Source organism: Colobus angolensis, unplaced genomic scaffold (assembly GCF_000951035.1).
Source record: "Colobus angolensis palliatus isolate OR3802 unplaced genomic scaffold, Cang.pa_1.0 Scaffold447, whole genome shotgun sequence".
NCBI classification, from domain to species: domain Eukaryota; kingdom Metazoa; phylum Chordata; class Mammalia; order Primates; family Cercopithecidae; genus Colobus; species Colobus angolensis.
In genome coordinates, this window is record NW_012117899.1 from 284,875 (window position 1) to 297,037 (window position 12,163).

The 12,163-nt window shown below is 49.9% G+C and overlaps 2 protein-coding genes across 2 annotated transcripts in view; one reads left to right on the forward strand and one right to left on the reverse strand.

Moving 5' to 3' along the window:
- Window positions 1-10,099, forward strand: part of B4GALT3 (UDP-Gal:betaGlcNAc beta 1,4- galactosyltransferase, polypeptide 3) — a 13,903-nt gene extending 3,804 nt beyond the window's left edge. The window contains exons 2-9 of the mRNA XM_011957581.1: window positions 3,712-4,244; window positions 5,230-5,244; window positions 5,590-5,877; window positions 6,457-6,692; window positions 7,343-7,533; window positions 7,665-7,787; window positions 9,082-9,186; window positions 9,324-10,099. Of these exons, the coding sequence (XP_011812971.1) occupies window positions 4,115-4,244; window positions 5,230-5,244; window positions 5,590-5,877; window positions 6,457-6,692; window positions 7,343-7,533; window positions 7,665-7,787; window positions 9,082-9,186; window positions 9,324-9,597 (1,362 nt within the window). The 5' untranslated portion in view covers window positions 3,712-4,114 and the 3' untranslated portion in view covers window positions 9,598-10,099. The remainder of the gene's footprint in view (window positions 1-3,711; window positions 4,245-5,229; window positions 5,245-5,589; window positions 5,878-6,456; window positions 6,693-7,342; window positions 7,534-7,664; window positions 7,788-9,081; window positions 9,187-9,323) is intronic.
- Window positions 10,100-10,190: 91 nt separating this feature from the next.
- Window positions 10,191-12,163, reverse strand: part of PPOX (protoporphyrinogen oxidase) — a 5,163-nt gene continuing 3,190 nt past the window's right edge. The window contains exons 8-13 of the mRNA XM_011957580.1: window positions 11,682-11,742; window positions 11,378-11,496; window positions 10,889-10,999; window positions 10,640-10,789; window positions 10,460-10,502; window positions 10,191-10,375 (exon numbers count right to left, since the gene is read on the reverse strand). Coding sequence (XP_011812970.1) covers window positions 10,233-10,375; window positions 10,460-10,502; window positions 10,640-10,789; window positions 10,889-10,999; window positions 11,378-11,496; window positions 11,682-11,742 — 627 coding nt within the window. The 3' untranslated portion in view covers window positions 10,191-10,232. The remainder of the gene's footprint in view (window positions 10,376-10,459; window positions 10,503-10,639; window positions 10,790-10,888; window positions 11,000-11,377; window positions 11,497-11,681; window positions 11,743-12,163) is intronic.

Here is a 12,163-nt window from a genome sequence, read left to right on the forward strand (position 1 = left end):
AAAAAAAAAAAAAAAAGAAAGTGAGGGTCAGTCCTGTAAGACAGGATGCAATGGAGGAGCAGAAGCTCAAAGGAAGGGTCCTCTGGGAGAACCGCGTTTGCTCGCTTTCTTTCTTTTTTCTTTGATACAGGGTCTTGCTCTATCACTCAGGCTGGAGTAGTGCAGTGGTACAATCACAGCTCGCTGCAGCCTTGAACTCCTCGGTTCAAGTGATTCTTCCACCTCAGCCCCGTGAGTAGCTGTAACTACAGCCATGAGCCACCATGCCTAGCTAATTTTTGTATTTTTCATAGAAAGGGAATTTTGCCATATTGCCCAGGCTGGTCTCAAACTCCTGAACTCAACTGATACACCTAACTCGGCCTCCCAAAGTGTTGGGATTATAGGCATGAGCCATGATGCCAGGCCAAGAAACACATTTCAATGATCGAAGTCTGTCTTTTCCACTACACAGTGAGATCCTTAAAAAATCAAGGCTTTTTGAGTTATACTATATCAGAAGCTAAAAATAGTAATAATAAATAGAAGTAAAACAAACAAACAAAAAATCAAGTTTGGGAGGCCACGGCAGGAGGATCACTTGAACCCAGGAGTTTAAGACCAGCCTGGGCAACATAGTGAGACTGTCTCTTTTAAAAAAAATGTATAATAAAAAAAAATCAAGGGTTTGTCTCGGCTTCTATTTGTGCTCAAAAGTTTTCCATAGCTCTCACTAATGATCACAAAACCCCTTAAGACTAGAGTTCATTTTACAGATGAAATCCAGAGAGTGTATTGCTCAGTACACAGCCAATGGGTTTCAAAGTTGGTATTGTATTTAAACCCAGCATTATCTCATTTTGAGCCTTCACAGGCACCTCAAACTCATTATGTCTAAAGTTTGTCATCTCTACCCCTTCCCCAAAATATGCTTCTTCCTAAGTTTTGTTTCTCATTAAATGGCACCACCCAGTGGTCCAAATTAGAAATCTGGGTGTCCTCTTGGAGTCCAATTCCCTAACTTGGCACATCCAGTCAATCTTCAAGTCCTGCTTGCCTCCTGAAAGTTCTCAAAGGTACTTTCTTCCCTCCAGTCCCACGGTTATTACCTATTCTGCATGAGCTTCATCTTATTCCTGGATTTCTGCAGTAACTTTCTAAATAGTCTCCCTGCCTCTGGTCTTGACTACTTCAATTAGCGCTCCACATTTCCTAAAGTTCTGATCATAGCACTCTCTATTTACAGCACTTTAATGCCTTCTTCTTGCCCTCTGGATAAGACCCAAACTCTTTTAATGTGGTTTGTGGAGTCCTTCATTATTTGGTATCTGCTTACCTCTCCAGTCTCATATCTCATTCCCTTCACTCTACTGTCCAGCCTTGCGGGCCCAGTTTTAATTTCCCCAACTCCTTAATATCTTCCTCATTTCCAGACCTTTGCCCTTATGATTTCCTCTGCCTGGAACACTGTTCATCTGTTAACAGTTAATTTTCTAGCTGAGTGTGGTGGCGCATGCCTGTAATCCCAGCTACTCGGGAGGCTGAGGCACGAGAATCGGTTGAACCTGGGAGGTGGAAGTTGCGGTGAGCCGAGATGGTGCCATCGCACTCCAGCCTGCAACAACAGCAAAACTCTGTCTCAAAAAAAAAAGGCAATTTTCAGAAAAAGGTAAATTATGACCCTTAAACTGTTAAAGAAAAAATTATTCTGACACTTGTTAAAACAGTAAGGAAGACTATTGCAATAGTCAATGAGCAGAATCAGAGTCAGTGGATGGAAGGAAAATTACATTAAGGCTGGGAGGATTCTTGCTAAACTGACCTAACAGGATCTTTCCTGAAGGGAGGTGAGGGTGATCAGATAGATCAGATACAAAGGGTGGAGAAGTGGGCAGGGAATTATCCCTAAACTGACTTGGCAGGATTCTTCCTATAACTGGCTAGCCAGGCCCAAGACAGGGTGAAAGGACAAGACCTAGCCAAAAAGAGGTCGCAGAGGAGCCTCTTGAAAGTTTGGTTAAGGAGAGGGTCTTTGTCAATACCAACATAAAAATGAACACACAGGCTGGGTGCAGTGGCTCATGTCTATAATCCCAGCACTTTGGGAGGCAAGATGGGTGGATCACGAGGTCAGGAGTTCAAGACCAGCCTGGCCAAGATGGTGAAATCCTGTCTCCACTAAAAATACAAAAATAAGCCGGGCTTGGTGGTGGGCACCTTTAATCCCAACTACTCGGGAGGCTGAGGCAGGAGAATCGCTTGAATCCAGGAGGTGGAGGTTGCAGTGAGCTGAGATCGCGCCACTGCACTCTAGCCTGGGCAACAGAGCAAGACTCCGCCTCCAAAAAAAAAAATCTCCTTGAAGACTAGGTATTTGGGGAAAAAAAAAAGGTGGGGGTGAAGGAAAGGAAGAAAAGGAAGGAAGGGAAGGGAAGGGAGGAAGGAAGGAAGGAAGGAAAAAGAGAAACAAAATTAAGAGGCCTGATGCTGTGGCTGATGCCTGTAATCCCAGCGCTTTGGGAAGCCAAGGCGGGCAGATAGTTTGAGCCCAGGAGATGGAGACCAACCAGGACAACTTGGCAGAACTCTGTGTCTTCAAAAAATACAATTAGCTGGATGTGCTGTTGTCCCAACTACTCACTGGGCTAAGGTGGGAGGATCCCTTGAGCCTAGGAGGTTGAGGCTGCAGTGAGCTGTGATCTTGCACTGCACTCCAGCCTGGGTGACAGAGTGAAACCGTGTCACAAATTTTTAAATTAAAAAATAATAATAAAGAAAAAGGCCAGGTGTGGTGGCTTACGTCTGCAATCCCAGCGCTTTGGGAGGCTGAGGCAGGTGGATCACCTGAGGTCGGGAGTTAGAGATCAGCCTGACCAACATGGACAAACCCTGTCTCTACTAAACATACAAAATGAGCCGGGCATGGTGGCTTGTAATGCCAGCTACTCAGAAAGGCTGAGGCAGAGGTTGCAGTGAGCTAAGATTGCACCATTGCACTCCAGCCTGGGAACCAAGAGCGAAACTCCGTCTCAAAAAAAAAAAGAAAAAAAGAAAGAAATTAAGAAAAAAATGAACATGTGTTGATGTCACTTAACTCATGAAGAAACTAGCAGATGTTATAATTAATACAAGATAAAATCTAGACAACGGACTTATTTATGGATCAGGAAAACAGAAATGAACATGAAAATGGAGGCCAAAACTGCTTTTTTTCCGCACAGTGTGGGGAATAGCAGGTTAATTGAACCTCTACCAGACAGGACAGAATTTGCATACAGATCAGTTACCTACATGAATTGTAAAATAACTCCCACGAAAACAGAATCTTTAAAGCAGAAGGATATGCTATAGACAAGTCCTTCAGGTTTCCCATTAGCCGTCACTTCCAGGAAGCCTTTCTAGAATCTCCACGTATGAATGAGTTACCACTTCTAGGCCAGCATATTTATCACCTTATATTGTTTACATCCCTCCCTCCATACAAGATACACAAGACCATGGGCTTTTTGGGGCAGATTTTGTGAGTTATTCAAGTCTCTGTTTCTTCAGCGTGAACATCTGCTTCTAAGGAACACAATATGCTAGGGGTAGTGTCTGTCGTAAACATATTGCATGTTAACGGAGCATCCATTTTACTCTAATATCTGAGGAAACACAATTTTACTTTAAAGAAGACGCTGCCTTTCCCTCCACATTTCATTGTTTTATTAACTAATCGTTTTTTATTTCCAGGCCTACAGGATACCATGGGAATACAAAAGTGCTCTAGAGCGGTCCGCAACGCTGTAGCCTGCGTGAGGAACTATTGATACTAAGTGGCAGTAGGCTGCAGGGGGTGCCACTGACACACTGGGAGAGGGTTCAGCCAACCCCAGGGTGATAACGAGGTCAGCGGAGCACCAGAAACCGGCTCACTAGCCTCTTGGTGGTCAGTCCCGGCCCAGAGGAAAATGAATCGCTTGAGCTTCTGCTTTTACAAATCTGAGGGGCAGGAAATGAAATCCCACTAGCAGTCTGCGTAGTGGAGTTGAGTCCTCGCACCCGCTTCCCAAAGTGTCGCCTGCAACGCGTTCGAGGTGGGTAGGCTCTGGCGCAGCTCCAGCACAAGTCCCCGACCACACGGGTCTCGGACCGGATGCCTAGTAAGCCCGGGTGGCTCCGCCCCGAGGCCCCGCCCCGTGACGCGAGGCCCCGCCCCCGCAGCGCCCGCTTCCAAGATGGCGACAGCGATTCCTGCCCGGCTGTTGGGGTGGCGGTGACGACAGGCAGCAAAAGACCAGGTATGTTCGCTGGGGACGCGTGGGCGCGGAGGCCTGGGATAAAGGTCTGGGCATTCGAGAGAGTGAGAAGCTTTGGGTAACGCCTGGAGACGAGCCTAAGCAGGGATGGGGTCCTTGGTGGAAGTATGGACGGGGGCCGGGAGGGCTCACGTTGCAAGGTAGGGCAAAAGCAAGAGACTGGGATAGGATGGGCGTGCTCCGAAAGAGCTGGGTTTTAACCCCCTGCACAGCGCGGACCACGCCCCTTCAGGTGAGCCCTTCCAGCCACCCCTGACTGTCTCTGCTCCTGCTCTCCCTCACCCCTTCTCTTCAGCTGTAACCCTCCTCCCCAACCCCGCTAGAACAGGGGAAAGGTAGAAAAGGTGGAGGACGCCACCCCCACTCTACTCTCCGCCAAGCTCCGGGGCTGTTCGCTTACAGCCCCCAGGTGGTCACGGTCCCTGCACCTGAGGAGTTCGCACCTAGGCACATGAAGAACAGAAGGAGCCTGTTTCCTACTTCCGCCCTGGGTTCTCCTTAGGCCACTCCACGGTCCTGTCATGACTGTTGCCACTTGAACAGGTTCTTTGCCTGGGGGAAAACAATGTTTCCATTAGCTGCCCTGTCCCCACTCCCCAATCTGTCCTCTTGGGGTAGGGGTACGGGGGTGGTTAAGTATGAACCTGACACTTATCACTCCAGGGTAGCACGGGAGAGAGGCGAGGGACCTACCATCTCCTGCTCCTCCTCTTCCTTTCCAACCACTTTCCTTCACTTCCCCTGCTGGGAAACCAGCTGCACCCTGATCCTGATCTCTGGTGGTGCAGGTAGCTAGTTATCCTTTACCACTTCTGTTCCAGCTGGTCCCAGATTCGCTGCTGGAGTGCTGGATGGAGCCTTTCTCTGCCCTCTGTGACATTTCCAATTTTAGATAATGCCTCACATCTCTGTCCCCCCGGGACCCCCTGGAGCCCCCATGATCCCTAAGAAGACAGCTTGAACCTACGTGAGTCTGTCTCTTCCCCTCTAAAATTGGAAGAGGGGTCTCTAGAGACTCTTCTGAAATGAACATGAGATTTGAATGATGTAAACATTTTTGGGGGTGAGGACTGACAGTAGATGGTGGGAGTGGTTTCCGGGGAGGTAGAGGAGAGTGAAACTTGGGCTGAAGTGACAGGTGGTAGGGTCACTGGTGGTTACATTCTATTTTGTTTCCTTGCGTGACTGTGCACCTGTGTGCTCCCTTCTGTGACTTTGTTCTCTGCCTCTTTTTCCTCTTTACTCCTGGCACCACCTTCAACCCTACCTACTGACCTCTCTGCTGGCTTGCTCTCTTCCTGCCTAGCCCTAGAATTCCCCTCTCCCTCCCTAGATCTCACCCCCAGGATGTTGCGGAGGCTGCTGGAGCGGCCTTGCACGCTGGCCCTGCTTGTGGGCTCCCAGCTGGCTGTCATGATGTACCTGTCACTGGGGGGCTTCCGAAGTCTCAGTGCCCTATTTGGCCGAGATCAGGGGCCGACATTTGACTATTCTCACCCTCGTGATGTCTACAGTAACCTCAGTCACCTGCCTGGGGCCCCAGGGGGTCCTCCAGCTCCTCAAGGTCTGCCCTACTGTCCAGAACGATCTCCTCTCTTAGGTAAGTGCAGGAGGAAGGGGGTGGTGAAAGGAAGGACAAGGTGCGGGGACAGGGAGGCTTGGGGATAGGAAGGTATGGAGTGGCAGAAGTGGAACTTAGAAGAGGATCATGGACTCTGCAGGTAGGCTGAGGTTGAGATAGAGGGCTGAGGTTGAGATAGAGTGGACTCTGAATTTGGAGTTTAGACTAGACTATTGGGTTTTCACTTTCCACTGCTTGCCCCTTTATGGGCTCTTCCTGCCCCAGGCTAGGAATTGTTTTCCTTGTAGATGAGCCCTGGTTTAATTAGTTGCCAAGTCCTGTTCTCTCCAGCCTTCAACTATAGCTTCCAACCCTGTGAGACAGGAGAGTTATGCAATCCTAAAATAAGAAGAGAAGGCTAGGTAAGGATCCTGCACCTTCCAGCCTTTGTAGAGCTGTCCCAGTGATGGGGAATCCAAGGCATGTGAGATTTGTGAGTGAGCCCTGAGAACTAAGCCCCAGAACCAGACTGCCAGTGCCAGAGGTATTCCCAGACCCTAGTTTGATTCTTTTCTCTTTGCCTGTCTGATCCCTCTACTTGCCATTCCTTCCCAACAGTGGGTCCTGTGTCGGTGTCCTTTAGCCCAGTGCCATCACTGGCAGAGATTGTGGAGCGGAATCCCCGGGTAGAACCAGGGGGCCGGTACCGCCCTGCAGGTTGTGAGCCCCGCTCCCGAACAGCCATCATTGTGCCTCATCGTGCCCGGGAGCACCACCTGCGCCTGTTGCTGTACCACCTGCACCCCTTCTTGCAGCGCCAGCAGCTTGCTTATGGCATCTATGTCATCCACCAGGTACCCCAATCTCCACCTTTTTGACTTTCTTTCTTCTAAGGAAACCTCAAGCACATGCCACTCCACTTTCATCTAATGGGTCCCTAGAATAATTTTAAGAGGGCCAGACTGTTAGAGTGTGGAGAAGCACCTGGCACTGTTCTTCCAAATTTGTTAGTCCCATACTTCCCCTTAATCTGCTTAGGTTATTCCCACTGTCCTACACTCTTCTGTGATTTTTACTTTATTGAATGGCTTGTGCAGAGTTGGAATTGGAAACAATAGGGCTAAAATTCTAGTTCTGTCACTTTTTTTTTTTTTTTGAGACGGAGTCTCGCTCTGTCACCCAGGCTGGAGTGCTGTGGCCGGATCACTGCAAGCTCCCCCTCCCGGGTTCACGCCATTCTCCTGCCTCAGCCTCCCAAGTAGCTGGGACTACAGCGTGCACCATCACGCCCAGCTAATTTTTTGTATTTTTGGTAGAGATGGGGTTTCACTGTGTTAGCCAGGGTGGTCTCGATCTCCTGACCTTGTGATCCGCCCACCTTGGCCTCCCAAAGTGCTGGGATTACAGGCATGAGCCACTGTGCCTGGCCTTCACTTTTATTCTTTAGCTCCCTCTTCTATGTGCCACTACAGACATAGTCTGGTCCCCCTCCATTATCTTCTAGGCTGGAAATGGAACATTTAACAGGGCAAAACTGCTCAATGTTGGGGTACGAGAGGCCCTGCGTGATGAAGAGTGGGACTGCCTGTTCTTGCATGATGTGGACCTCTTGCCAGAAAATGACCACAATCTGTATGTGTGTGACCCCCGGGGACCCCGCCATGTTGCTGTTGCTATGAACAAGTTTGGATACAGGTAGAGGGCACGGAAGGGTACTAGGAAACAGGGAAGCCTACCATCCTGTGGAAGGAGGAGAGTCAAGGGGATTGTGGTTGGGGATATCTCCCCAGAAGACTTGGGGCATGCAAGGATCTTTCTCTCCCTAGCCTCCCATACCCCCAGTACTTCGGAGGAGTCTCGGCGCTTACTCCTGACCAGTACCTGAAGATGAATGGCTTCCCCAATGAATACTGGGGCTGGGGTGGCGAGGATGATGACATTGCTACCAGGTCAGACTTCCTGCCACTTCCTCCCTCCTGACCCCAGTCTGGATCCCTGTCCTCTAAGACCACCTTTGGCCATATCCCTTCAACACTAACCTTTAGCTCCCTGGTCCTGCACTGAGCCCATTCCTTTCCCTTAGTCTTTTTAGGATACCCAGAGCAGGCTTGCATGCTGCTGCCCATTGTGTCATCCTTCAGTCTCCTGGTTAGTTTGTTCTTGGGAGAGGACGTAAGATCAATAGGAAATAGTATCGCTGGATTCCAGAACTGGAAAGGGGCCCAGAGACAGTTTAGTCTTGCCTTCTGCTAGAGTTCCAGCCAGACCACTTCCTATGGGGTTAGGAGAGAGGGGCTCTGCTCTATGTTCCCAGAATCACTTTGTAAGAGGCCTGTGCCACTGGCACAGGGCCATCTCATTTTTAGCATGTGAAACATTCTGACCTTCAGCTTCAGCTGACCCAATTTCATGTCTGTGGTATGAATATTTGGGCTTGGTATGCAGGACCAATTGCCTCCGTTCCCCGTGTCCTCTGTGATGACATCTCTGAATTTTCATCCTCTGTATGTGTGTGAAATACCCAGTGAATTGTAAATATACATAAGTATGCTTCTAGTTCCTTCCCAGGCCATCTGCACTCCATGCTTCTGTGTGTCAGAGGTGAAGCTTGTTTCTTTCAAGGTCCTGATTACCTGGCTCTACCCTTTTCTTTTCTTTGTTTCGTTGTTTTTTTTTCCCCCCTAGAGACAAGGCTTTGTCTTTTCCCAGGCTGGTCTTGAACTCCTGGCCTCAAGTGATCCTTCTGCCTCAGCATCCAAAAAGTGCTAGGATTGCAGGTGTGAGCCACTGCACCTGGCCTACCTTTTTCTTAACATGGGGGATGTGGGAGAGAAGCTGGGGTAGCTCAGTCACTATTCTAACTAAGAATTGCTGAGCTTGGGTCTGCAACTCCCAGGCTTTTCTTATCCTTTTGACAGAATGGCCTCTCTCCGCGTCCTTCCTAGACTGCAAGGGCAGCTCCTAGGAGCCCTTTAGGAAGCCAAGGGAGTAGGTACAAACCTACCTTTGCCAACTGTTTGAAGGCCCTAGGGAGACTGGCACTGGGCCCTGAGGATTTGGATACATCCAGCTTTTATATTCTCTTCAGCCATTTTCTTCTTTCTGTTTGACTTCTGTCCTGGGCTTTTTTTTTTTTTTTTTTTTGCCTACTGAGTAATAGTTTTTTTGTGTACAGAAACATTTAATCCCTTCCTTGCTTTCCTCTACTCTGGATCCCCCATGATCCCCTCACTTTTCCCATAGGGTGCGCCTGGCTGGGATGAAGATCTCTCGGCCGCCCACATCTGTGGGACACTATAAGATGGTGAAGCACCGAGGAGATAAGGGCAACGAGGAAAATCCCCACAGGTAGGAAGAAGGAAGGACTGCCTGGGAATTGTCACTGAATTCTTAGGGTTCTGTACCCCTAGCCAGGAAACTTCTAAAGGTCCCTAGATTTCTGGCTGTTCTTTTCTGGGTCTTAGTCTCCAACCTCTGACCCTCAGATTTGACCTCCTGGTCCGTACCCAGAATTCCTGGACGCAAGATGGGATGAACTCACTGACATACCAATTGCTGGCTCGAGAGCTGGGGCCTCTTTATACCAACATCACAGCAGACATTGGGACTGACCCTCGGGGTCCTCAGGCTCCTTCTGGGCCCCGTTACCCACCTGGTTCCTCCCAAGCCTTCCGTCAAGAGATGCTGCAACGCCGGCCCCCATCCAGGCCTGGGCCTCCACCTACTGCCAACCACACAGCCCTCCGAGGTTCACACTGACTCCTTCCTGCCTACTTTAATCATGAAACCGAATTCATGGGGTTGTATTCTCCCCACCCTTAGCTCCTCACTGTTCTCAGAGGGATGCGGGGGAACTGAACTCTGGTGCCGTGCTAGGGGGTAGGGGCCTCTCCTCACTGCTGGACTGGAGCTGGGCTCCCGTAGACCTGAGGGGTCCCTCTCTCTAGGGTCTCCTGTAGGGCTTATGACTGTGAATCCTTGATGTCATGATTTTATGTGATGATTCCTGGGAGTCCCTGCCGCTAGGGTAGGAGCAGGGCTGGACCCCAAGCCCCTTCCTCTTCCATAGAGAGAAGAGTGATCTGGCTTCTCCTGGGACCTCTGTGAATATTTATTCTATTTATGGTTCCCGGGAAGTTGTTTGGTGAAGGAAGCCCCTCCCTAGGCATTTTCTGCCCATGCTGGAATAGCTCCCCCTTCTGGTCCTGGCTCAGGGGGCTGGGATTTTGATATATTTTCTAATAAAGGACTTTGTCTTGCATCTGCTCTTACTTTCTGCATCCCAGGCACACTTTGCCTCTTTGCTTCCCTGCATTCTTATGCCTATAGGTGATAGAACAGCCAGACCAAGCCAAGCTCCAGCAATTTTTATTTTCATGAGTGGGAGTTGGGGATCAGCTGTTATGTTCTGTGCCCAGGACACTGACTGCTGCCTGGCGCCCACTCTCTATACAGTCATTAACAGCAACCCCCTCATAGGAGGCTCCAGCCAGAGTCAGGGGCAACCTGTGAGCAGCCAGGAATTGCCTAGCTGCCTCTGGAAGGAAAGGATGAAAGGAATGTTATAGCTGGGGGTCTGATGCCCTTGGCCCTCCTCAGCCCAGCTGTTTTCCCAGCTTACCTAGTTTTTGCCAGTGACCTAGTGTATACTGGGGGATGGAGTTCTGAGAAGAGAGGAGAGGATGCAGGGAAAAGTTTATTATTGATGTCTTAGGCCTTGGCTGACATACAGTGACAAATGTTCCAGTCCCTGTTTTCAAGGTCTTCAGTGGAGAGCTGAGGGAAGTTTATCCCAACTTACCTTGTGTAGATGGACCAAGCAGTGACTCGGCAGCTCCTTCAGTCCTAATTGTGTGGCAGCTGCTTCCTGGGCCCGCTGTTGAAACAGCTCCTGAGATAAGACACAGCCACTCGCCTCCAGTGTCTGTAACCAGGAACCTCCCAGCATCACCTAGGGAGGGAATATAGCAGTGATCAGTCTGGCCTTGCCTACACTGGAGCACAGAGGAGCCCTCTGGAAATGCCACTAGGCAAAGTTTCCTCCTCTCACAGTCACTCTGAGGCCAGGGGGGCTCCCATCCTGCTCAGGGAAAGCAACTGAGTCATACACGATTCCCAGGACGCCTGGATCTTCTGAAGATGGCACCAAGTGTCCAAATCCCTGGAGAGAAGGACATTCATGCGTCAGAAGGAAAGGGCTCTAGTTAAGCCTGTCTCTCCTTCCCATTTTTTTTTGACGGGGGACAAAGTCCCGCTCTGTCACCCAGGCTGGAGTGTAATGGCGAGATCTCAACTCACTGTAACCTCCACCTCCTGGGTTCAAGCGATTCTCCTGCCTCAGCCTCCCAAGTAGCTGGGATTACAGGTATGAGCCATCACACCTGGCTAATTTTTGTATTTTTCATAGAGATGAGTTTCACCATGTTGGCCAGGCTGGTCTCAAACTCCTGACCACCTTATCCACCCACCTTGGCCTCCCAAAATGCTGGGATTACAAGTGTGAGCCACCATGGCCGGCCTCTACGTCCCTTTATCATACCTGGACAGGCAGATGGGCTCCTCGGTACTGCAGATTCACCACAGCTACAGACACCGCAGTGATGGCACTCAGGGCACGAGCCAGAGGTGCAGCCTCAGCAGGGAGCAGCTCGCTAAGCACTAGAGATCAGGCAGAGGCCTGACTCAGGAGGCATTCCCATTACAGTTGTCAGTCCTCTTTGGGATTAGACTCCCATACAGATGACCAGTTCAGGGGCATGGTGTGGTCCTGCTGACCCAGGAAGGTACAGCTTTTGCCTCTCACTGGTAGGGGTTGGGGAAGGGGAAGGTGGCTATCCCATTACCTGAAGCTGGAATGGCACTAATAATGTGGTCAGCCTCCAGACTGCTGTCCCTTAGAGATACCTGAGAGCATGAAAACATTTGAAAGACCCGGAAAATGAGAATCTGATTAGTGAAAAGAGACTTCTGGTGCTTCACTCTCAGTTTCCCAGGCACCCATGTGGCCGGGGAGACTGTACTGACTCAGGATGAAGAGAATGGGTGACTGTGTAGACTTCACAAAAAAATCATTTCTCTGTGTACTCCAGGAAGTGGACGAGACAGGCCAGTGTGGCTGTTCTGAAATGTTCAGCGAAGCTGGGTTCTTTCCCCTATCTCTATAAGTACTACTTTTTTTTTTTTTTTTTTTTTTTTTTTGAGACAGAGTCTCGCTCTGCCCCCAGGCTGGAGTGCAGTTGGCCAGATCTCAGCTCACTGCAAGCTCTGCCTCCCGCGTTCCCATCATTCTCCTGCCTCAGCCTCCCGAGTGGCTGGGACTACAGGC